The 27,119-nt window shown below is 42.7% G+C and overlaps 1 protein-coding gene across 1 annotated transcript in view; it reads right to left on the reverse strand.

The window, feature by feature from the left end:
* Positions 1 to 26,692, reverse strand: part of HTR7 (5-hydroxytryptamine receptor 7) — a 46,491-nt gene extending 19,799 nt beyond the window's left edge. The window contains exon 1 of the mRNA XM_074999596.1: positions 26,169 to 26,692. Coding sequence (XP_074855697.1) covers positions 26,169 to 26,692 — 524 coding nt within the window. The remainder of the gene's footprint in view (positions 1 to 26,168) is intronic.
* Between the last annotated feature and the right edge of the window lie 427 nt (positions 26,693 to 27,119).

A 27,119-nucleotide genomic window follows, 5' to 3' on the forward strand; every position in this document is an offset into this window, starting at 1 on the left:
GATGTGCTTGCAGCTGTCTGTACTACATGGAATTTTCTAGAAGTTGCTGCTGTTGCTCTGTCCCTGCAGGGAGAAGGAGGGACTGGATAGTTGGAGGAGCAAAGACTGGTCCTTCAAGAGTACTCAATGTCCCCCGTCAGTTCTGGTGGGGCTGGTTGATATGAAGAGTGCTCTGGAGCCGGTTCCTGCTGCTGCATTGTCTCTGTTGCAGGGAGGAGGGGGAAAATGCCACACGAGCTACTTGGTTGCTTTTTTTTGTTTTGATAGTAGATAGACTAGCACGGCTTTCCCTCTGTACCTGTTAGAGAGATCCGACCATGTCATCAAAATGAGAGATTGATATAACCTGCAAAAAGCCTCTCACAAACTCCCTCTCAAGAGACTATTCAGAAAACTACAAAGGAAGAGGCAAAGTTTTGTCCTGCATCTGAAACAGAAAGAGGGAGCTTGATTAACCTTTACATTACAGCAGCTCTGTGCCATGTGGCAGCCTAAAATGTTCATGCAGGGACAAAACTGGGTCTGGGATGAGCAGAGGATCCTGCATGGACAATATGGACTGGCACAGGGCCTGTGGTGTCAAGCAGCTTTCTGTTACACAAATTATCTCAGATTCTTCATCACTGATGATGTCATGCATTGTTTGATGGCAACAGCTCTTTCTTGATCAGCATCTCTTTTAGTTCAGGTAGCTTTGTGCTGCCTTTTGTGGGTCCTTAACTAGCCAAAGGTCTTGTGTAGTGGACTGATAGTCGTATCGGTAGCCAGTTTCTTATGTCTGCTCTGCTCTCTTTTTGGACAGTTCCTCCCTATTTGGGTGGTGATAGGTGAAGTAGCGGGTTGTGTCATGAGATGTTGAGAACAGAGGAAAGGTTGTCTGACTCCGCCAAATTCCATGAGTAAGGAGTATCTATGGCGTTCCTTTTGAACATATGAACTAGCTGAATCCCAGGGACGGCCACAGATAGAACTGTCTGTTTCTGCAGCCAGGCACATGCTGGAAGCATTGTGGAACAACAGAAATAATTATAATAGTAACAATACTACTAAGTACAAGAAAGCAGGGGTGTCAGTGGCATCAGGCAGCTGTGGGTGTTATGATGCTCATGCTTCCATTTCTCACTCTGGGGGAGAGGTAGGCAATAGGAGGTACGGAAGGGTTGTGTGTATGTCACAGCTGTGAAAGGTCACTTGAACAGAAGATGGCAGTGAAGACTGAAAGAACATGGTTGAGGCTCCTTCCCTAGAGGAGGCCTGGCACAGCCTTTGGGATCCTCATTCCCACTGGTGGTTCCTGTTCAAAGGCTGCCCACTTCAGCACAAAAAGGCTCCACTTCCCACCTCCCAGATCCAGAGAGAGACACAGCTCGTGTGCGCAATCGAACCACAACCAATCTGAACTGACTAGTTCATGAGACTGCCAAAACCTTCTGAAGACACATCTGAAATCTTGCACCTGTCTTTGGGACCAGGCGAAGGCTGTTAAATTGCCCTCATTCAATCCTGGGCTATGCTGGAAAGTACTCTGCAATAATGCAAATGTCCCAAAAAAACCACCGGATCGACACATTTCCAGGTTTCAACCGACCCAAGAAAAATGGCATACACTGACACATTTTAGAACATGCTCCTTGTCAGTGTGGATACTAGTTGCAAACTATGGATCACATTCTAAATCTGCACCCGCTTCAGTCATTTGCCAGTGGCATCTCCAAATCACTTTTGCAGCTACCCACTGATTCGCCAACAGGCCTGCCGACAGGGAGGGGCAAAGAGGGCAGTGGCAGTGGTGGCTGGAGCTGCAGATCCCTTTAAAATGCTGTGGCAGTGCTGCTCCACCCTTGGCCCCATCCCTGCCAGGGTGGAGAGCTGGCCCTCCTCTCACCTTGACCCACAGCTCGCTAATATAGACTTGGAGACAGGCCAGTCCTTTCCTACAGACAGCCACCCAACCACAAGAAAATACTAGCAGGCAACACAACACCACACAAACTCTAACCCAGGAACCTCACCCCACAACAAACCCCATTGTCAACTCCATCCACATATCTATACAAGCAACGCCATCACAGTGCCTAACCACAACAGCCACACCCTGAGGAGTTCATATACCTGCACATCCACTAATGTGATATATGCCATCGCATGCCAGCAGTGCCCCTGTGCCATGTCCCCTGGACAAACCAGATGGTCTGTGTGCCGAAGCATTCTCTGATCAGCTCTAGTGTCTAAGCCTTTTTGACTGTTACAACTGCAAGTCAGCTCCCAACCCAACCAGGACCAGTCACTGAAATACAACAGCAAATCCCTACAAGTTATAATAAGCCAGCAGAGTGAGGGAACATGACTCTGAGGAAGAAATAACAAAGAGCAACATGGGGAGGGGAAAGAGGCAGCGAGGAAGAAAAGTGACAGTTTTAAGATGGCAGGCTGCCTGTGCAGCAGCAATTTAAGACCTTCCAACCACTATTTACCTCCAGTACTTTCTATTGTGAAATCCTTCACTGAGAACTGATGAGAAGATTATAAGCCATCTCCACCCTCCTCTTCTGTAGCTCAGTTAAGCAACTTTTTTTTTCCATTTTCAGAATCTTATTTATTCTCCCACTGATAATTTGATGAGAGCAGGGGAGGAGGCAGAGAGGTTCTCCTTCATGCGACTGATGTGGTGCAGAGTGCTGAAAAGGTGAGATCATGCTTGATCAGATAATTTCCAGAACCAACATAAGCATGTACCTACCACATCCATGGCATCTCAGAAGCAAACCTGACTTTATTTCCCTAGCATTTACTGCTTTTCCACAGCAGTTTATGTACAATATGCTTACCCGTAGTTCTCTCTTCACTCACACCTATGTAACCTAAATTACTTCAAGTTATAGCCTTTTCCTTAGGTACTGTCAATAGCAGGAAAGGGCCGCATTCAATGTAGTCTAGGGCTATGTCACTCGGGTGTGAATATTCTATCCCCTGAGCTACAAAAGTTACAGCGACATAAGCATCAGGTGCACCATGCTCTAGCACAGGACAGTGTCTCCCACTGGCATAGCGTATGCTGATTGTGGAGATGGTTTCCCTTCTGCTGACAGAAGAACCCTCTCCAAAGGGTCTTCACCACACAAGCTGCAGCAGTTCATTTGTAGCGGTAAAGTTGAATCACTGCAGTGCTGTACATGTAGATATACCCTAAGAGTTCCATTTAAAATAAATGAAATGACTGGATCAAGTTCACACATGAAACTTTTTCAGCCCTGGGTTTTGGGAATTTTGCTTTCAATTCTGCCTCATCACCTTTACAGGTGTTTCTTCCCTGCTTGCAAGCACCCGTGGGAACACAACAGGCAACTCCTCTCTTTGGGAAAAAGAAGATTCATGTCTAACGACATAAGCAAATCCCAACCAGTGTGCTTGGGGTACAGCCAACCCCAAAGTTCCACATATTAATTGTTAGAGCCCAGAATCCTTATTCACAAAGCTAAACTTCCCTTCTCCAACACAATTTGCATCTCACTCACAAATCCATTTAGAGTTAGCATGCTCAAGTGAGCTCTATGTAGCCTGTCTGCTGCAGGCCAGGGAAATACACACCACTAGGCCTGCCATTGCCAGGTCAAGTTCTACAGATCAGCTACAAACAAGCTGCAAATCTGGGGAGGAAACCCAATGGAAAGCACAAGCCTGGTCAGGGCCCCTGGTCTCTCCAGCAGTCTCTAGTCTCTAACAAAGTCTTTGCTTCTCTTGTTGAATTTGGGCTCCTACACAGGCAAAATTCACTATCTGACAGCTCAGGATGAACTTCTTTCACCAGGCCATTTCTCTTCCCTTTCCTACATATATTTATGCGTATATTTTCCAAGAGAACCCAAACACCGTATAATACAACAGAACACTATGGAACTGCACAGAAGTGAAATCATAGTATGTACATGAAGCTCAGCAGAGCTGGCTTCCCCCTTTCTCTTGTAAGAGATAAGAGGTAAACTTTTTGCTTTAAGTCTTCTAGCTATAGGGCTTGCACATGTGAGGACAGAATATGGCCTTCTGTTGTGAGTCCAGTTGTCCAAAATGATAATTCAGACTACTACTGAAATCTACATGGCCCAGGTCCATGGACACAGGTAGCTGGGCTCCAGGCCATCCATGCTCTATGGCCTGTACACTAGTCATAGCCTGAATCAGAGAAGAGTTTACTAAAACTAAACTTCTTTCCATAAGCAGCCTGTAGGAATCTTCCCTTCCCCAGCTGAGGACACTGAGGAATGACATCCAAATGAGAAAGTGTAGGGAGTTATTCCCACCACCTGAATGACCACCAGGAAGAGAAGGTGGGATGGGCTGCACAATGGATGCAGCAAGCTGCAAGTACTGAAACTGAGTCATCAGGTCCAAGATGAAAGGCCTTGTGGGACAATGATATTTCCAAGGTGGTTGTGTGGGCATCTGAAGATAGAGAGACCCTGCTCTACAATGTCCTCAGAACTAACTGGGGTTTTAAATGCCCAGGATCCCAGTTCTCCCTTCTCTTCTCTGACTTGCTGTGTGAGGGCTACTGCTGCAGCCACCTTCATGGGTGTGAAAGGGATAGCAAAAGGATCAGCAAAAGGCAGCCTCTCCGCCCTCCATCCCAGCTGGTTCCACATCCTGCTGATAAACAGTGGGGGTGGGTCCTCTCCAGTGTTCCCCATACGCCAAGCGCTTAAGCAGCCACCCACGAGAGATTCAGGTGCTGCCAAGCTCATTAGCAGAGCACGCGTAGCCACCCAGGGCCAGCTGCCTGCGTTTCTATTGTTGGTGCACATCTGTACATGTCTCGGTGCACATAAAATTTATATCACCCATGGATGAAAAAAATTAGAAGGAAAACTGGTCCTCCCTTTCCCTGTCCTGAGCTAGCAACGTTCAGGAGCTGTTGGTCTTTGATGGCACGGGCTGTGCAGGCATAAAAGGCCACTGTAATTTCAGTTCTCAGTAGTTCACCTCATAATTCTAGGCCAAAAGTTCAAAGCCTGAATGTTGTAAGTTATGATCCTAAATTCGCATTTAGGCATATTCATGTGGCCTGATATTCAGAGCAGCTGAGCACCCACAAATCTAATCGCATTTAATAGGAGCTGAAAGTACTCAACATCTTTTGACAACTTAACCACATTCATTTAGGCTTAGGAGATTATGGGGACACCTAGCTGCATCTACATTACTTTCCCCTTTCCAAAGAAGAATGCAAATAAGCGAGATCAGAAATTCAAATGAGGCGTGGCTTTACATATGTTGTGCTTCATTTGAATATTCTCATATGATCTCGCTTTTGAAAGAGACTGCTTTCGAAACAGTAACAACCATGTAGATGGGGTTCCTTTCAAAACAAACCCATTTTTGAAAGGAAACAAAACAGGAAGAAGGGTTCTTTCAAAAACAGGGTTTGTTTTCAAAGTAACCCTGTCTATATGGCTGTTTTTGTTTCGAAACCAGTCTATTTCAGAAGCGAGATCGCACAAGAATATTCAAATGAGGCACAAGATATGTAAATATGCACCTTATTTGAATTTCTGATCTTGCTCATTTGCATTCCCCTTTCGGAAGGGGAATGTAGTATAGACACAGCACTAAATTTAAGTTAGGTTTAGAAGTGTTGACCCTAGTTCTTATGTTTTCTTATTTGTAGAATAATGTTCTGCTGTCATCTTAATTCACTTTAAACATTACACAATCTTTAAAGAAATGAAGCTTGTTTTCTGCTGGTGACCAAACTAACTTAGCAAATAATAAAGTTGTTCCATCAGGACAATGGCATTTTGAAATACTGCAATCAGCATTGGTGATAAAGCAACTTATGCTAAGAAATGGGTTTCTCCAACTGCAAAGGCATTTCTCAAAATGAAACTAATGTGCCAGAACTTAAAAAGTGCATGTTTACAATTGCAGGAACCATATTTTTTGTAACATCAAAACAACACTTTAATAGGACACTGAAGCACTTTGCATCAAAATAACACGACCAGCTGTTTCTGGTTCAAGCATCCAGATTTCCACATTGCACAGATGAACATGTCATGCATCTGATTACGGATACTTATTTTCTTTGCACTATTCTCAATTTCTCAAGGCATTTATTAATTGTCTATTTCTACTACAAACAAACAAACCATTAAAATAACTTAGAAAACCACATTAAGGAGGACTGGTTTTGGAGGATAATGCTGGCCTTTGTTGCTGTCTGCTATGCAGTATTCAGCCACAGTCACCCCATGATTTGAAGGTTTATATTTTTAATATGGTGACAGCATGTTGCAAGTTTCATTATAAATTGAAATGTAACAGCATGCGCTTCTGTTCACTGTGCACCCTTCCTTTTCAAGCACCTGGCATTACACAATTCATTATATGAATTTCAGCTGTCTTAAAGGGACAGTGTGGTTTAGTTAGAGCTTTCAATAGCTTTTAAAATCATTTGAAAAATGAGGACAAAGATCATTTGGGGCATGGGGGTGGGGGTTCTTCCACTGATATGTAGATGATTACCATGCATAATACCCTTTTGTGTAGCTTGCAGTAACTAGAGTAAATCCCGTGGAAATCGAAAGCGAATAAAACCTGTGTAGGTAGGTAGTTTTGAGGATCTGGGTTTTGGTTTGGTTTGGTTTTTTCCCACTAAATATAGTTGCCCACTTTTTGGATTGAACCTCAGCCTTGCAATTTTCAATCAGCCATTTCGAGAATGCAGCTACTTAATCAAATACATTTGGCAAAAAAGCAAAAACAGTTAAAGAAAATGTTTTCTCAGTGTCCCCTGCCCTGGCATCCTTACTCTCAATAAGCCTCCACATACAACAACTACTCAATGGGAGGAAAGGTAGCAACACTGAATTCAAAGTTACACATTAGCTTATACTCCCTGTACTTAAACAACTTGAATCCTAAGGCTTCTGTCAGCAGAGAAATCACGTCCAGGAAACTATGGTGTATCTCCCACGTTTAACTTCATGGGTATTCTCATGACACACAATAACAGATGATTTCTCACCAAAATGTCCTGTACCTTCAACAATAAGCTCTTATCATAAAATATTCCATTAAAACCTATATTAAAAATTTTCATTCTTTGCAGCTGTTCTCTCATCTCCCCAGACCGGGGCATACACAATGACCGAGCTCTAAAGCAGTACCCAGTAGGGTCTGGCTTACAGAGGAGACAGCTGTCATGGTTCTTGGGCCAGGGTTATGCCTGGCTTAGCTCCAGCCTGATGTGGATCACAGCAACAGGCTCTTAGAGTTCATCTCCTCCTCTTCTGCATCTTTACAGGCTAGTGAAATGAGAATTCAGTAGATAGAAGAATCTGAAGTCAGAGCAGCTGGGGCTTGGCTAGGAAACTTTTGGATTCCCAGGTACCCCATCAGTGAGATACCATCTTCTCTTGACCCACGTTAACTATAGCCATGGCCAGTGCTTAGCTTTCCTTAACCCAGTTGTTGTAATGAAGAAAGGTTGGGTACAGGTTTCTTCCTTGTCACCATAGCTCTGGCCCCTGTCTATCTTTGGCACGGTGAGCTAAATTGTGGCCTAGCTTACATAGTTGAGTAGGTGGGTGAAAGCAGTACTTCACTGGTAATAAAAGAGCTGCTGTAGCTCAAGCAGTATTCCCCGTAAGCTGAGTGCTTGGGCAGCAGTCCGGCTAATTAGCAGACTGCCCATAGCCACCCACAGTGGGCAGCATGTGTTTCTATCGGTGGTAGACACCTGCGCATGCCTTCGTGCACATAACAACATTTATTCTGCCCATGTGTGGAAAAGTTAGAGGCAACACTGAGCTCAAGCCATTTTTACTTCCATAACTGGCACAACAAGCCAAGAGATGTGAACTGCCAGCCCTGAAGCGCTGGGATTCAGCCCTGGCAAATTTTAAGAACTGAGTGTAAGTCACCTCCGGACTCCTTTGTGATGGATCTTTGTTCCAGGAGCACACAAAGAGTATGCCCTGCAAACCTGCTACATTCTCCTGTTCCCTACAGATGGGGAAAGTCTTGGCTTTACCTCACACAATAGGGCAAATAGGCTGTGCTGGGTTTAGGCCTAGCGCTGGGCATTTTCCCCTTGGAGCAGGGGAGACCAATGGGAAGGCAGAATGTGACTCAAAAATAATCTGCCTCCCCATCTGCTCTGGAGACAACGAATGATGCATTTCCCCTTTCTTTAGACTTCCGGTTCATTATTCAGCCCAAAGGTACTTATTTGCAATTTTTCTAAGTTAAATACTAGTCATTATTATTGCTTGGGTACTCCTCAGTCAGTAAAATTGTTTCATTCAGTTAAATTGAAATATATCAATGCATTACTGTAATAGTTTCATATATCTTACCCCTCTGTTCCAAGGCAGTTTGATTTTTCTACATGCAGCAGTTTCTTGTGGTTATATCCACTGATTTATCTTTCCTTACAATGCTCTTAAGATATCGGTTTTGTGTATCAGCACTACTGCAGCTATTAGTCCTTTTAGTCTTTCTCATACACTAGCCAAGGAATGTGGGTTATTACTGAGCTATGACTCACTTTCTAATTTCTCCTATTTTAATATTTCTGCAACTGCTTGTAATTTTATCTGCATGGATTCCTCACAAAGGAATTAATTATATTTGCATGTACAGATACAAAGAGTACTGGACAATTGATACGCTGCTTGAGATTTTCTGAAAAAACAACCAAATCAATTGGCATATTTTTGAAGTACATTAACGCTAAAATGGATAAAACCAAATTCTGCCTTCAGATGTGACTGCAGCTTCCATTGAAGTCAGCAGGAGTTGTGCGTGTTAAGATGAAACTTGACGATTTAATAAGTTGTTAGTGATAATTATCTGCAAATGTTCTTGTAACTTTACCTCTCTGGTTGTGTAATTTTTCACTTTCAGCCTTCTGATGACACTAGTTTTATGTACAAAGCAAGACTTAATTTCAGCAAAAATCATGTCAAATGGTTGAACAACTTTTCATGTTCTACTGTTTCAAAACTCAAGGGCAGTATGTATCTCAGCCTATGGACTGATTTTTCAGGCGTCTTCAGACAAGTAAAGTATAGGTACCTAATCCCTTCTGCCCATCTCTGGTATCTGAAATTCTACTTTTCTTTTCTTTTTTTAACCGAATCTATCTTACCCTGTAGCACACAGAGGGAAATTAAATGTTCTGCATTATCTCTGTTACTTCCCTGGAGAGCAAATATTCACCAGAGGTTTTTAATCTAGCTCCGAGTTTCAGGAATTAAGGTGGCATAACCAAACGCCCTCTTGGCCCTTCTTGCTGACCTGATGTTTGAACTCCATTAGAAATACGTCAGACTCTCTCTTCTCCCTCTGTCTCTGACCCACCTCTGCCTCCACTCCACTCCTTCTCTGCTTCCCCTGGGCACAATTTGTATTTGTCCTCAGCCCAAACGCACAGCTAGAAACTTCCTCTCTGTTCAGATCTGTGACATTGTTATGGAGGATTAAGCATCACCGTGGGATTGCGCAGGCCTGGATTGGGATATTGGGCAACAATTCTCTTGGATGTGCCAGTTCTCCCAAAAGCTACACTGAATCAGCAAACTGGCAAGTAGCATGATCAGAGCTACTATTTATTCTGCTGAGTGCTTAGCGGCCAACACCATTATGAAACAGGAGAGTAAATAACAAACTTAGTGGGGTGCCTTCTCTTCTGGGAAGAAAAATCCCTATTTCCCTCTCCTGAGGAGAGGCAAGGAAGAGTGCAGTCCCTGTACCCTCAACAGCCAGCCCCAAAATCTTTGTCTAAAAAGGATGAAGGAGAGAATGGACCGAGGAGAAAGGTGAGTTGAACTGAACCAGTCTATATCATCCGCCTTCTTCAAATACATGGTTTGGTCTACACTCCTGTCACAAGTATCAGAGAGGTAGCTGTGTTAGTCTGTAGCCTCGAGAAGAACAAGAAGTCTTGTGGCACCTTATAGACTAACAGATATTTTGGAACAAAAAGCAGTCAAGCAGCACTTTAAAGACTAGCAAAATAGTTTATTAGGTGAGCTTTCGTGGGACAGACCCACTTCTTCAGACCATATCCAGACCAGAACAGACTCAATATTTAAGACACAGAGAACCAAAAACAGTAAGCAAGGAGGACATATCAGAAAAAGATAATCAACATGAGCAAATCAGAGAGTGAAGGGGTGGGGGGGAAGATCAAGAATTAGATTGAGTTAAGTATGCAGGCGAGCCCCTATAGTGACTCAGAAAGTTCACATCACGATTTAAACCATGTGTTAATGTTCCGAATTTGAATATAAATGTCAATTCATCCACTTCCCTTTCTACAAAGGAGCGATAATTTCTTTTCAGTAACACACATACCTTGAGGTCATTGACAGAATGGACCATTCCATTAAAATGTTGACTAACTGGTTTGTGGATCTGGAGTGTTTTGATGTCTGTTTTGTGCCCGTTGACCCTTTGTCTAAGGGAGTTAGAAGTCTGTCCAATATACAAAGCATCTGGGCATTGTTGGCACATGACGGCATAGATGATGTTAGTAGAGGAGCATGAGAAAGCGCCTGCGATTCTGCGAGCAACCTGGTTAGGTCCAGTGATGGCACCTCCAGAGAAGACAGCCTTGTCCACATATCTTCTCTGGAAACACCATGATGTGAACTTTCTGAGTCACTATAGGGGCTCATCTGCATACTTAACTCAGTCTAATTCTTGATCTTCCCCCCCGACACCTCCACTCTCTGATTTGCTCACCTTGATTATCTTTTTCTGATTTGTCCTCCTTGATTACTGTTTTTGGTTCTCTGTGTCTTAAATATTGAGTCTGTTCTGGTCTGGATATGGTCTGAAGAAGTGGGTCTGTCCCACGAAAGCTCACCTAATAAACTATTTTGCTAGTCGTTAAAGTGCTACGTGACTGCTTTTTGTTTTGATAGTGTATAGACTAGCACGGCTTACTCTCTGTTACAGATATTTTGGAGCATAAGCTTTCGTGGGCAAAGACCCACTTCATCAGATGTATGAGTCATGGGGTGGTTTCAGAAGGGTATTTAAAGAGTGGGATCCCAGTAAAAGGGAGGGCCAGAGCTGACAAGGTCTATTCAGCAAGGTGGAAATGACCCAGTATCAACAGTACTTATCAAAGGAGGAAAAAACAAATGTTTTTCTGGGTGTTAATCTCTCCCCATTAGATGCTGACAAAGGCTCACATCCCTGTCTGATCTGACTCCTGTCACAGTTATGCAAAAGATCCGAAACAGAGATAGGTTTGTGTATACTCGCTCCTCTGGCTGAACTTTCATTGTGCTTGGTTTTGGTGAGTTATGTTAATTATAAATAACTCCCATAAGGGGTAAGATATCTAAATACCTACACTCCTTTCAAAACAGAATCAATATGCTATAACGCAGGTGTAATCAATAGGTGGACTGTGGGCCAAACCTGGACTGCCAGATGCTACTGTATGGACCAAGAAATCTTTTATTTACTTCATTTTATTTACTTATCATCATCGTTGTTATTATGGTATGTAAAAATATTTCTTGGGGAGTCTAGCCCTTGACTGTACCTGCACCAAGCAGTTCAGACCTTGACAAAATAATTGCCTAACGCTAGTGTAGTTATGTCTAGTTTCTGTAGCCTCTCCAATTGTGGGTCAAAAATTGGTATGCAAGGATTTAATCTTTGTGCTGAGAGATGGTTAACTACTCTGCTAATTGTGGCTGTATGGTATACATTTCAGAATTCTTAGTTGCTGTACCCAAGCATTTCCAAAGAGCAAGAGGAAGTCCCCTAACCTGTTCAGTTGCCTATCTCTACACACTTCTAAAAGGACCATTTCTGTAACATTTGAAGCAGAAACCTGTTTGCAGCTCATCACCTCCAGCACGTTATGAGGCTAGATCACATCTACTAACCAGCTAAAACAGGACGTAATGGTACAATATGACTTTTTTACATGGTACTACCTCCAAGTGTTGTGAGCCCTGACATTATTTAATTATCAGAATATTTTTGAGGGGGGTTTTCTCTATCTAAATTGCACAAACTTTCACTAAGGTTTTGAGCTGCCTGCATATTCTCTACTCCTGATGGCATAAGCTAGCATACTGTATATGTTTGTTTATATCATGCAGGCACATGCCTCTTACAGAACAATCATCGCTGAAACACATCACTGATGTTTGGAGTTATGGGAGAAACTAGAAGTTGCAGCTTTTATAATTGGGTCAATTTTATGTTTTCGTTTTTCCAAACGCTTGTGACTATTTTTAAAAACTGTAGAAGTTTAGCAATGCTTTAGAATTTGCACACTTTATAAAGTCATTATAAATACAATCACACTCACACACAATCACATTTCACACTTCTCCCTAAGTCCTTTGACAAGCTATACTTGCTGAAGAGCCTCCTTTAGTATTCATTAGTAAGTAGAGCCACAATCAGTCATGGGCATAGGTGGCAGAATATGCTCCACAGTAGCTTTAAGCATGCAATATGAGATTGTCAGTGGCTTCTGTGGGAAACCTCTCCATATACCATATAAGGAGATGGTTCCTTCTTAAATATGCCTGGAGTCCCAATAATAGCTATTATCATTAAGGCCCTGATTCTGTGATGATGACCATGATCACTCATTGTTTATTGTGATCCTGTACACGTGACACAGTTTGAGAAGTTGCAGGTACATAAGAATGTAAGATTGGACCCAAAGTAACCTACCACAAACTTCAGGATTTTAACAGACTGCATCTGAAGAACACATTCACACATACAATACCAAGATGCTGTTCATACTGGATTTTCTATTCCTTGGATCTCACTGAAGTTACCACAACAAAGTTCCACGGTAAAGTGTGGTATTGCTAAGTTTGCAAGAACAATTCAAAAAAATACAACTGGACTCCTTTAAAGGGGGTCAAACTTTTATCACCATATCTCACTTCCAAATTCCAGACCAATACTGTCATGTCTCTGTAGAAAATTAGTCAGTAAAAGCTTTATAACTCTTTCATTGTAGAAGTACCTCCGTTTCTGTGTAAGACACTGAGATAGAGCAGTTCACCAGCGGTACCTGCACCAATTTCTTCTGTCATACACAAACCTCGCACAAGGTAATCACTTTGCCATTCATAAGATGAAAAACACAGAAATGGGTACAAAATGGCATGATAATCCATACCATAACAATATTGATTCATTTATTGGACTAAGAACAGCATGACAAAGTGAGTTGCAACTTACAAAAGCTTATGCCCTAATAAAATTGCTAGTTCTTAAGGTGTCACCAGACTCCCAACTATTTTTGCTGAAACTGCCTAAGAAGGCTACCTCTCCAAAACTTACTGGACTATAAGAAAATACAAATCTCTGCAAATATCTTAATTTCATTATACACATCTTAATATTTTCTGCATTTTATAGTGATCTCCATCAGATGTTTACACAACAAGAGATATGCCTGTGCTACACTTCGAAATATTTTAAAAAGAATAAAACCCAAAAGCTTTCGAGAGAATAATAGCCTTTTTTCAAGTTAGAACAGGTTCAGTCTGTTTTCACTCATAGTCTGTCCTTACTATGATCCCCAAGAAAGGAATCCATTGCCAAGTAGCTCCAAAAATTACGTCCTTTAAATTGACTGACAAATTTGAAGTAAGTGGTGGACTTTTTTTTTTTAATTTGGAAAAAATATCCTTCCTTTAAAAAAGGAAGTAATGTCTGGGCACAGAGCAGTAGTGGGACTCTAACCTTTGCTCATATTCCTAAAAGAACTTGAGAACGAGCCTGATATTTTATAACGCATAAGCTTAAACTTTCAAAAATGACAAGGTAACATTGTGTACTCAGCCTCAGCCCCTTTAAAAAGAAGCCTAGTTGACAGGAAGGTACAGTGCCAGCACACTGAACACCGGGCCCCTTTTCAAGAGAACACCCCAAAATTGAGACATTTGCTATCACTAATCACTTGTTTAAATTTAAACCAAAACGTGTATCAAATTATGGGGCTCTACACAACTGAGGCATCTCCCCTGCATCTTCTTCTGGGGTCCAGGTGCTTCCACTCCCCTCCACAGCTCCTGCCAGGGGCCTGTTGCTTCCCTTCTACCCCTCTCCCCATGCTGCTTACCTCACCCCGCCTTCCCCTTCCTCTGCTCACAACATGAGAGCTTCCCTGAGGCTAGGGCTGGGGCTGGAGCGGAGCTGCTGAGCCTGGGAGGTCCTCTCTGCCTGCAGTCTGGCAGCAGGAAGCCCTCATTAGCGGGCTGCTGCTGGCTAAGAGGAGCAGGTATGGGAGGGGTCAGGGAGAGGTGTCAACAGTTACTTTCAGATCGAAAATGCAACAATCTGATTTCAGTGAAAAGCAGAGATGCAAAACTTGCTTAGCTTGAAATGCCCACTAGCAGTTGATCCAGTAATAACCCTCCTACTTGGAAATGTTCAAGTCTTCCAAATGATTGTTTGAGTCTAAGTGCAGGAAATTTGCAGCTTTCCTCATCCTGAGTAGGGCTACTAAGGTCCTGTTATAGTAATTAATGTACTTACATGTAGCTGACAGGTGACTAGAATAGGCTACTAAGAATCCAGGTTTTTGTACTGCATTGTTCCTAATCCCTAGGTTTTCTTAATTTTCCCCTATGCAATCACAAACCCCCAAATTATGCATTGGTGCTCACGGCTGCTCCCAACAGAGTCTCTGACAAAAATTCTGGGGACTTCAATAGGAGGGGGATCTCAGCTTCACTCCTGAAGTTGTAATTGTAACATATATGACGAGCACAGACATATCTTTGTGAATAAAGTTATCCGTATATTTGTGAGGGATTTTATGATGGCTGGCGGGAGATTGGTAATAAGCCCCATTCAGGAACTCAGATCAGTTGGGTGGGAGTCCTTAGTGCAGATCTTGGGACCAGTAAACAAATCCTGAGAGCTAATACCCACTTTGGTGTATTACAGATACTGGTGGCATTCTGCAAGCGGCCCAGCAGAGGAGTTATCCCAGAAGTATGGTAGGCCACCTGGACCCTGATGCTGCCCCTTCTACTCCCTCACAGCCCCATGCCGCCACAGCAGTGCTGCCATGGCACTTCGAAGGGGCCTGGTGCTCCAGCTACCACCACTACTTTGACAGCGACGACAGCTGGAGCTCTCAGCCCCCTTTGAAACATTGGGCCCAGGGGGCAACTGCCCCTTCTCTCCCCCCACCCACCATTGGCAGGCCAGATGCTTGGCATCATTTGCAAAACTGAACATTTGTTCACCAGTTTACTATTACCAGTTTACCAACTTCACTTTAATAATATTTTGTTATCCAGAGGCACCCAGGAGCCACACTCAGGGGTCATAATGGCACTGTACCAATACATGACAAAAAGACAGAAGACAGATGCTGCCACAAAGAGCTTACAGTCTAAGCAATCCCATCTTTCAATGCAGATTTAGTCTCTTCGTCTCAATATTTCACAGGTGTTGCATAAATCATGATGTCTGTGTCTACAATTGCATTCCCCTTCTGAAAGACGAATGCAAATGAGGGAAATCAAAAATGCAAATGAAACACGGATTTACATATCTCGTACTTCATTTGCATAAGCTCTTTTCAAAAGAGATTCTTTTGAAAAAAAAAAGCAGTGTAGATGGGGCTCTTTTGAAAATAAACCCCATCTTTGAAAGAACCCTTCTTCCTGTTTTGTATCAGGAAGTGTAGACACAGCTGATGAGAACTCTGTCTTTTCAGCATAAACAACAGGAACAAATTTTTCTTTACAAAGAAATAAAATAACTTGGAAGAGTTGGAAGAGAAAGAATGATAACTCTGTTTTAATTGACTATAGTCAAACCAAAAATGTAAACCACATGGCAAAACTAAAGAAGAAATGTCTAGGTACTTTTCCATTTAAGGTATACCATCACTGCTGTATATTTCGCCAGCTAGAAAATAATTTATTACAGACTCAGAAGCAGCAAGTTCCTTAATGGGGCAAAAAAGCAGCCCTGTAGCACTTTAAAGATTAACAAAATGACTTTTTAGGTGATGAGCTTTTGTGGGACAGACCCACTTGTGTTTAGGCATTCTGGGGATTCTGGGAGGTGCTGGGTGTCCACAACTCCCTCTTCTTCCCACAGGCAATTTGATTGCAGTGGGAGTTGAACCTCAGAACCATAAGTTTATGTCTCCTCTTAAAACAAATACAGCACAGCTGCATTTGTGTCCCTGTAGTGCTTCAGCATATACAGTTAGTACAGTGATGGAAGGGGTTCTCCCATCTCTGTGGTTAATCCACCTCCCTGACAGGTAGTAGCGAGGTTGATGGAAGAATGCTTCTGGGGCATAGGTTGGCTTAATTACATCTCTTGGGGTGTGGATTTTTCATACTCCTGAGTGATGTAGTTTGGTTGTCCAAATTTTATTAGTACAGGTCTGGCCTTAGTAACTGAAAAGCATATCTGTTTAGAGTGTCAGTGAATGAATCAGGAAGGTACAGAATTCTGTTAAAGAGAAGTTTTTCTATACAAATATAAATATTTTGGTGACAATAAAAGACCCAGTTCTGCATTACTTGCATTCCCCAAAGTCCCAGTCACTTGACGGAAGCTTGGGATACTCCTGGTACGCTGGACGAAGTATAAAGTTTGGAAAGTACTTCCAGAAAGCACGAATGACTCAGACAGGTTTGTTAAAATATTACAATTTTTCTTAGTGTTTGTTTTGCTACCTTCTAAAGAAACATGAAGCCAGAGTAGTTGAAGAAAGGAACCAACAGAGTAAGTTTTCAATTTGACTAAAAAGTGCTGCATGTTATATAGATATTTAATTAACTATCTCCAAAATTAGGCTTGTGCAGCTATACTGGGCAAAATTCACTGGGCATTTGAGTCTGTGAGCCACACCAACTTAAACTTCCCTGAGAAGCGTCCCCCCACCCCAGTTAATAAGGTGTAGCTTATACCTCTTTCACAACACATCTGAATTTTGCTCATTTTTGAATGTGAGGGTATATACATTTGTCTAATCTATAGACTAAAGATCTAGGAGAGAAGGCATTAGGGAAAAGCAACTAATAAGAGGTGTTATTTAAGGTAGGTTACCTCATACTGCAGGACAACCATGCTGCCAAGCCTCTGCAGTCCATGCCTGCCTCAAGAACTCCCCCTCAGACAGGTTCCTACGTCTCAGACACAGTGCATAGTTAAGTTCATGCTGACTCTGAGTGTATATTAAGTTAGTTCTGGAATCTCCATGGGTCTGGTAGAAGAAGAAAGATGCTCAACTCTCTCAGTCCCACCCTCCACTACCTCTGACCCAGGCCATGCCATCCTATGGGCAGATAACTATTGCTAAGGACAGGCTTCCATAACATATAGGGAAGATGCCACAGAGGCAGTATTTCCCTCTTCTGCATTATCTGATGATGATCTGTGGGAGTTTCATCCTGTGAAAGCAGAAGGCCTGCAAGAAGACTAAAAAGCCAATACTTGATCTTGTCAAGGATATTACCTTAGCTTCTCCATGAAGTTCAGTCCTTTTTGGTACTCACAGGAGTGTGCTTTTCCTAATTTGGCTAAGTCCCTGTGCAGCCTGTAAAGTGTAAGTGATCACTATACTAGCATTTTAACATGTGCTTTGCACAGTCTTAATATAACATACAGCCTAGAGTACAAACATTTACCAGTAGTTTTATTCATGTATTTCCAGTCAAGTGTGGGTTTCATTTGAGATGGTAAGTAACTGAATGGAGCATCATTTTCAGACAGAGGGATCTTAAATCCCATATCTAGTTCTAAAACCAGCACTTAGGAAAATAAATACCCAATTTATGTGCTCGTGTATCAATTTGAGTAGCCAGGATGACTATGGACATCCTATTTAAAAATGTATACTTGAAAAGTGGGCCCGGCATGTGAAAAAACAAATTGTGTACTGTATCTTTCACTGAATACAGTCTTTGTATATCTTTAGTAAGCAGAGTGGATTGATTTAAATCAAGGCAATTTAAATCACTCATTTAAATCACCAAAAATCATTGATTTAAATCAAGTTAACAAAAAAACTAACACTGACTGTGCTCAGAGTACATTTAATTTTTGTGTAAACCCCATTGAATTCACCGGCACTTCTGTTGTTTGAGAAGATAATTATAGACTGGGGTTCCATTGGAAAAGCTAAATTATGCTGAAGTAAAACAGGGACTAGACTTATGGTATCACCATTAGGATCTGTAACCAAGATGTTCCAAAATAAGAGCATGTATTATGTCGTATCAAATAAGAAAATGACACTCGTGGCAACTGACAACTGTAGATTTCTCTTACTTCAGCTTTCTGCACTGTATATTTGGGTGACAGATTCTAACCCTAGTTAACTAATTAAACAAGCCATAAGGACTAGCTAAGCTAAATTTTATTTTCTAGCAACATCCAACACAGCAAACAGCATGAGAATTTGCTTATCAAATCACATTTATACTACAAAAGGCAAAAGGAGAATCTTGAAGACTGATGCATTGGAAAGTGACTTATTTAAGTTACTAACCATTTGATCCACTCAGCCATACCCACATCATCCACATCATTTTCTCCCAATAAGCAGTTTTTCTTATGATGGTACAGTCTTCTGAGACTATTTACACTTGACCAGTTTTACTTTTTTAGCCAGGGACTGAATTTTTTTCAAAATACTCCCAGATAGAGTCTCCCTTATACCCAAAAGCCATGACAGATTTCCTGTGGGAAAAGTGTGGAGGAATATAGGAAGCAGTGTGTGCACTGAATAATGTCTTCCCTTTTTATTTCTAGTCTACTCCACTGTTCCTTTGTATTCTGCCTCCCATCCTTTCCCACCTATTGGCTATGCCTACACTTGCCCGCTTCTTCAAAGGGGGCGTGGTAATCAGGGTGATGGGCAATTACTAATGAAGTGCTGCAATGAATATGTAGCGCATCATTAGGCAAATTCTCCCCCACAGCAACTTGGAAGTGTCACACCTCGAAGCGCCAGCATACCATGTAGCCACGGGCACTTCCAAGTGCCCACGCTACTTCGAAGTGCCTTTACTCCTCAAAATTTTGGAGAGTAAGGGCACTTCGAAGTGGCACGGGCACTTTGACGTGCCCACGGCTACACAGCATGCTAGCACTTGGAAGTCTGACACTTCAACATTGCCATGGGGGAGAATTTGCCTAATGAAGTGCTGCATATGCATCACTGCACTTCATTAGTAATCTCCCATCAACCTGAGTGCCATGCACTCTTCAAAGGGGGCAAATGTAGACATAGCCATTGTCTTTCTGTCTTAACTAACTCCTCTGCCATGCTCAGCCAAGATCCTCCGCATGAGCACAAAACAAAAACAATCATATCCACTTGTGTCTGTCTTTGTACGTGTTATTTTTTAATCTGCTGAGAAACAGAAATTAAAAGTCCAGAATTTTCAAGAAGCAAGAGCTGGAGGTTAAGCTGGACAGACTAAAGCCATTAATTCATTTTTATGAAACTGTAAGTGTACTTGTAGCATGTTTGTGATGAGATTTAATTGTAACATTATAGGGGCTCTTTTGCATACTTGGCTTAATCTAATTCTTAACTCCCCCCCTCCTGCCCCTCTACTCTCTGATTTGCTCACCTTGATAATGTTTTTCTGATTTGTCAACCTTGATTACTGTTTTTGGTTCTCTGTGCCTTAAATATTGAGTCTGTTCTGGTATGGGTATGGTCTGAAGAAGTGGATCTGTCCCATAAAAGCACATCACCTAATAAATTATTTTGTTAGTCTTTAAAGTGTTACTGGACTGCTTTTTTGTTTTGATAGTATATAGACTGGCACAGCTTTCTCTCTGTTATTACTTTAAATGAGAAATTTAATATTTTATGGATGATTTTAACAAAAGTTAAATTTACTTAAATAAAAAATCTGATTAAAATAAAAATATATTTTTTATTTCTTAAAAAAATCATTGATTTTTATCCACCCTGTTAGTAAGACAGGCAAATTGCCTATGACTGAAGTACATATAGGTCTATTATGGTGTCACTTTTTCAGTTGTATTTCCTTTTAACCTTCTATTTGATATGCATCAAAACTCTTTCAACAGTCTCCAAATGTCAGTAAAGTATTAAGCAAATATGTTGGGCTGTTCTGTGCTCTCATGTACGTACTGAATATATATTATGTATTATAAAGTGCCATCTCTTGAAAGGACTTGTCATCCCGTGGCATGGACTCTCCTATATATTTTGCAGAGTGCTGTGTGTGAAACACTACACATGGGGGGTATGTCTCTGAGTGTGGGAGGGCAAAAAAGTGTATTTTTAAACTTTTGAATTAGCTGAGCAGATTGAAAAGAGGTATTAATTACATGAAAGCTAACCAGTTTGAAGCCATGTTTGCTGGCCATGGTGTGAGCTCTGCACTAGGCTGCAACAGGACTTTAAAGCTGCGTCTACACGTGCACGCTACTTCGAAGTAGCGGCACCAACTTCGAAATAGCGCCCGTCGCATCTACACGCGTCGGGCGCTATTTCGAAGTTAACTTCGACGTTAGGCGGCGAGACGTCGAAGTCACTAACCTCATGAGGAGATAGGAATAGCGCCCTACTTCGATGTTCAACGTCGAAGTAGGGACCATGTAGACGATCCACGTCCCGCAACGTCGAAATTGCTGGGTCCTCCATGGCGGCCATCAGCTGAGGGGTTGAGAGATGCTCTCTCTCCAGCCCCTGCGGGGCTCTATGGTCACCGTGGGCAGCAGCCCTTAGCCCAGGGCTTCTGGCTGCTTCTGCGGCAGCTGGGGATCTATGCTGCAGGCACAGGGTCTGCAACCAGTTGTCAGCTCTGTGGATCTTGTGTTGTTTAGTGCAACTGTGTCTGGGAGGGGCCCTTTAAGGGAGTGGCTTGCTGTTGAGTCCGCCCTGTGACCCTGTCTGCAGCTGTGCCTGGCATCCCTATTTCGATGTGTGCTACTTTGACGTGTAGACGTTCCCTCGCTGCGCCTATTTCGATGTTGGGCTGAGCAACGTCGAAGCTGAACATCGACGTTGCCAGCCCTGGAGGACGTGTAGACGTTATTCATCGAAATAGACTATTTCGATGTTGGCTGCACGTGTAGACGTAGCCTAAAAGTGTTAGGTTGCATCTTGCAGGGCTTTTAAAATAATTGCAAATGAGGCTTGAGCACAGGGGGCTTTCAGTGAGATTTAAGTGGTATAGATTTGTGCTGGTGGGAGGATGGGGGTGCAGAGGGGAGTGAAATTTCATACACACACTAAAAACCCTGTCTCCTGAGTCTCACTGAAAAGGACAGCTTGTTTGAAACTGGTTTACTTTCATTAAATACTCAAGTTCTTTCAAGATTTTCCTTAGATTGGTTAGTGACTCTCATCTCTAGGAAAGGTGGCTTGCTGCAGGAAGAGCTATTTTTGCTTAGACTTCTACTAATAAAGAGCAAAAATTATATGCCCAGCATGTTAATTTTGTCCCCAAACTCTGCTTCTTTCTTTTCTCACAAGGAAGTGTTAATTGGATTACTGTGTATGCTCCATTCACTGTTCCACAGATCAGATTTTGGGGGTAGAATGAAGATCTCCCCTCCCAGAGGTTTCTTCCTCTAAAGCAATCTCATATATATCGGCACTTTCATCAAATCCATACTTCTTTGAGAAAGTTTTTTGACTCTTTTAAATGCTGCGTAGCACGTGATTTCCAAGTCACTTCCTTACTTAGTAAAATGCACCTGTCACTCATAAATGAAGTGCTTTCTACTTATACAAATGAAAAAGGATAATTCCACTGTAAACATGACAGCATGAGATCAGTACTTTGTAGGTAATAGTTTGTTGCTCAAATTAAATTTTGGGCATTTCTAGTTTCTGAAGATATTCTGTCCATTTCACATCTCCAAAAAGCAGCTAACATTTCATGATTGCTTTGAAAAAAACTGTTTGGTTCACAACTAACAAGCAGTCCTGCAGCATCTTAGGCTGTGCCTACACTGCAGAGCTATTTCGGGATATCGAGGTATCCTGAAATAGCAACTCTGTGTCTATGAAAGGCGCCCATTATTTCAAAATATTTTTCTAAATAACGGGCACGCTATTTTGGCATCCCTGTTCACCTCACTGCAGGAGGAGTAAGCGATGCATCGAAATAGCCTATTTTGAAATAAACTCAAAATAGGATACGCAATTTGTGTAGTGCAAATTGCTAATCTTATTTTGAGTTTAGCCATATCCTTAAACATTAAAAAATTCATTGGGTCATGAGCTTTTATGGGAAAGACCCATTTCTTGAAATGGGTCTTACCCATGAAAGCTCACAACCTAATAAATTTGTTAGTCTTTAAGGTGCTACAGGACTGCTTACAAGCTATGAAGCTATAGACTAATGCAGCCACTCCTCTGAGATGATTCACAATTGTTAATCTATTTCTATGCAAGTATAACTCAATTAAAATAATTACTCTAATAGCTCATCTCTTTATTCCTCTTTTCTCAGTTGTTACTAAATATTTAGTAAGATTTCACTAAGGATTTATCTTCAGCTGTTTCTTACCTGACATGAATTTTAGTTTGCAGCATCACAACTCATGGTTGTGTAACATTTGAAATAAACAGGGTGCAAGGCATCAGGTTTCACAGAGAATTATGATTGTACATTTGCAATGAGCAGCAGGAGGGTATAAACTCTAAGAATTAAAAGATCCTGTTTAATACAAGTATTGGGTCAGTAACATAAAATAAGAACATAAGAACATAAGAATGGCCATACTGGGTCAGACCAAAGGTCCATCCAGCCCAGCATCCCATCTGCCGACGGTGGCCAATGCCAGGTGCCCCAGAGAAGGAGAACAGAAGACAATCATCAAGTGATTTATCTCCTGCCATCCATCTCCTGCCCTTGTTCTGAAGGCCAGGGCACCATACTTTATCCCTGGCTAATAGCCATTTATGGACCTAACCTGCAAAAATTTATCAAGCTCTTTTTTAAACCCTAATAGAGTCCTGGCCTTCACAGCCTCCTCGGGCAAGGAGTTCCACAGGTTGACTGTGCGCTGTGTGAAGAAAAATTTCCTTTTATTAGTTTTGAACCTACTACCCATCAATTTAATTTGGTGTCCCCTAGTTCTTGTATTATGGGAAAAGGTAAATAATTTTTCTATATTCACTTTCTCCACACCATTCATGATTTTATATACCTCTATCATATCGCCCCTCAATCGCCTCTTTTCCAGACTGAAAAGTCCCAGTCTCTCTAGCCTCTCCCCATATGGGACCCGTTCCAAGCCCCTAATCATCTTAGTCGCCCTTTTCTGAACCTTTTCTAATGCCAATATATCTTTTTTGAGGTGAGGAGACCACATCTGCACGCAGTACTCAAGATGTGGGCGTACCATAGTTTTATATAGGGGAAGTATGATATCTTTTGTCTTATTATCGATCCCTTTTTTAATAATTCCTAACATCCTATTTGCTTTACTAACTGCTGCTGCACACTGCGTGTATGTCTTCAGAAATAAGTAAAAATAAGTAAATAAGTAAAATTAGTAATAAGTAAATAAGTAATAAGAAATAAGTAATAAGTAATAAGAAATAAGTAAAATTAAAAACGAGAGAATATTTTCATTGTTTTTGTCTATTAAAAATCACTTCATAATTCTAGCTTGATAGTCTGTCTAAAAAGGGCATGTTGTCTCCTTGATACATGTGTATAACTCCTATCATTGGTTTAACTAGTTTAACTATAACACTATTATTAGCATAACTATAACAATTCAGGCAAAAGACTTGAGCTGTCTACAACAATTCTCAGTGAAGACCTCTGCCCAGTGTCCAGAACTTGCCAAAAAAAGCAAAGCTGTATAAGAAACAAGATAAAGAATAATACTGAAAACATTACAGTGCAATTATGTAAATCCATTGTGCAGTTTTACCTGACCTGTGGAGTTCAGAGATGGTCAACAAGCATTATTAGAGTCATGAAAAATTTTAAAATGGGACTCTGCCACAAAAATGGGTACAGGATTATACAAACCAACAAATGGTAAAGAAAGGATAAGATTCCCCTTTATCATAACACAAGAACTAAGTCTGAAGGTGGAAAATTATGAAAAGAAATACTGGGTCAACATAAAACTAGTATGTGGAACTCATTCTATGGCATATAATAGAATCCAAGAGCCTAACAGGATTCTGCTAAGGACTGCTCAATACAATAAACAAGCGTTTTGAAAGGAATATAACTTCAAGCTTCAGGCCCGAAGACAGATCAGGAGGAAAATTTTCCTAATGGTATTTTATCAATATATGTCTCTTGCAAGATGCTTGCACTTTCCTCTGAAAATGGCTGGTACGCTGTGCTACAGGACACTGAAATAATTGGACCAGTTTTGCATTCCAAAAAGGCAGTTCCTATGATCCTATCAATGCTAGCATTTATTAATTATATAAATTTATTAATGGAATCTATTTGCTGTTTAATTCAAGGTTTCAAATTGCTGTTTTTGTTGACAATAGAAACAAAATTCCCCATAGGTTGAAAAAAATCATGACATTTCTTTGAGCAAACTCCCCTCCTTTGCAGCATTCAAGTTGCACAAGGGCAGTAAATGGCCACTGACAAAACCACTTGGTGGAGAGGAAACCCAGCTTCTTGCCCCACACAGGCAGCATACTGAGGGAGTTTCCCACAGGTGAGACAGAGCTTTCATGGGCATAAACTACAGCAACCTATTGCTGTTACTTATATCAGGGCTGGCCTACTGCAGAATCAGCAAGCCACAGCAAGCTCCTATAGCATCCTCTCTCTCAGCTGCAGTGATGAACTGAACCCATAAATATGAAACAAATTACTACAAGTTGAACCTCTCTAGTTTGGCAACCTCTGTACCTCACCGGTGCTGAACCAGAGAATTTGCCAGACCACAGGCAGTCGACATTGTTTAGCAGCATTACCAACATTTCCACTGCTTACTGGGCTCTTAGAAAAAAACAAGCAGTCCTGTAGCACCCTAAACACTAACCATTTTATTTATTATTGACAGCTTTGATGAGTAGGACCCACTTCTTCAGATCTGAAGCAAAGGGAAGAATCCAGGGTTTATATGGGGAGGTGGAGAAGAAGGGGAGAACTGAGGGGGCAGTCAACTGTCATTAACAGGACTTGTGGGAGAAGTAAATTAAGTGGGATGGGTGCCATTCCTGCAATATCAATTTCCCCATCTTTGATATTCACAGGAATAGCTCCCATCCCACTTAATTTACTTCTTCCACAGGTCCTATGAATGACAAGTGACTCTCCCTTTTTGTCCCACTCTCTTTCCCCCTCAATATAAACCCTGGATTCTTATTTTTGCTCCATATCTCATGAACTGGGACTTACCCACAAAAGCTCAATACCTAATAAATAAAACTGTTACTCTTTAAGGTGCTAAAGGATTGCTTGGGTTTCGGTTTGGGTTTTATTTTTGTGAAACCACAGACTAACAAGCCTACTCCTCTGGGTTCTTAGGAGACTTTAGGGGTCAATTACAATTAAATGGCACAGAACACTGGGAGCCAGGACTGGTATCTGTAAAAAACTCTGAGACCACAGGAAACTTGGCAAACCGCATGATAAGTGGACATCTGGCTAGCTAAAATAATGCTGGAACATGGATGTTGCTGGGAGAGTGCCAGACTAAAAAGGTTCAACCTGTAGTAAGCTGTTCTGCAGTCAGTAGACTTCCCGCCTCCTCTGTTTCGATGTCCAGATTTTTCACATTCCGGTGAGTAGGTTTGCAACAGTAGCCGAAATAGGTTAGTTTTATTATTAAGTTGGTTTTTGTTTTCTTTTTAAAAATGCCATCAGTTTTTCTTTCCTCTGAGAATGGCTGTGCTGTGTTATTTCCCAACGGCAAATAGGCAAGCAAAAGAGACCCCTGGCGGAACTCCCATCTAAACCTCCGGCTGGCTGCACTCAGAATTCAAGATCCCAACCTGCTAACTTATCAAACTAAATAACTTTGAGTTATTTCGCAGGAGTCATTCGTTTCCATGCTATTTTTGTATACACTGCCCCTGTCCTGTCCAGACAGGGACACTCACTCCGTTTGCGTGTCTCGGCTCTAAAGAGGAGACCCCCCCCCCACACACACACACCACACACACACACCCCCACCCCCACATGAGATCTTCTCACCTGTCAATACTTATCACACACAAAGTCATAATGGAAGCAGTGCAGCACATCACATCCATGGCAATGAACACGTTACAGAAAACGTGGCCGAAGATCCACTCTCCTCCGATGAGGTCGGTGACGCTGACGAAGGGCATGACTGCCACGGCCACCGAGAGGTCGGCCAGCGCCAGGGAGACGATGAGATAGTTGGAGGGCTGCCTGAGTTTCTTTACGAAGCACACGGAGATCACCACCAGGCAGTTCCCCGCGATGGTCAGCAGGGTGATGAGGCAGAGGATGGCCCCGATCACAACTTTCTCCATGTTGCCGTAGCTGAGGATCTGCTCCCCGCAGCCAGTGTCATTGTCGGCGGCCAGGCTGGGCGCGGGGCTGGGGCTGGCGGTGACCTCCTGGAGGAGCCGCAGCAGGCGGGGGCTCAGCGAGCCAGCCACCATGCCACTGCCGCTCAGCTCGCGGGGCGCCTCCAGCACCAGGGCGCGCAGGGGGCCGCCCACGTGGCTGCTGTTGCTGTCCAGACCCATCGTGGCGGGCGGCTGCCCATGAAGCCCCCGCCCCCGCTCAGCCCGACGCTCTCCGGCCTCGCCCCGGCCGGCGGGAAGGGCTGATCATTGCCTGCAGGGGGGCGCGGGGGGTGCTTCAACTGCCCCACGCGCCGCTGGCCGGCGGGAGCCTGGCCATGGGGCAGGCCGCGCCCGCTGCTCCCCCTGCCCCGTGCGGCTGGCGGGAGCCTCCTGCTCTTCGCCCGCCCGCCACCAGCTGTCGCCGCCAGCGCCGCCGCAGCCCCCGCCCAGCCCAGCTACCTGCTGCCGGATCGGCGGGAGGCAAGTTTGAGTCGCGCCGGCTGCTCCGCCCCTCGCCCGCCTGCCGCCGCTGGGCTTCGGGAGCCTGGCTCGGGGGCGGGGGGCGCGAGCAGAGCCATGAGCGGGCAGGGGGGCCCGGGGCACACAG

The sequence above is a fragment of the Carettochelys insculpta genome, chromosome 7, assembly GCF_033958435.1.
Source record: "Carettochelys insculpta isolate YL-2023 chromosome 7, ASM3395843v1, whole genome shotgun sequence".
Lineage (NCBI taxonomy): Eukaryota > Metazoa > Chordata > Testudines > Carettochelyidae > Carettochelys > Carettochelys insculpta.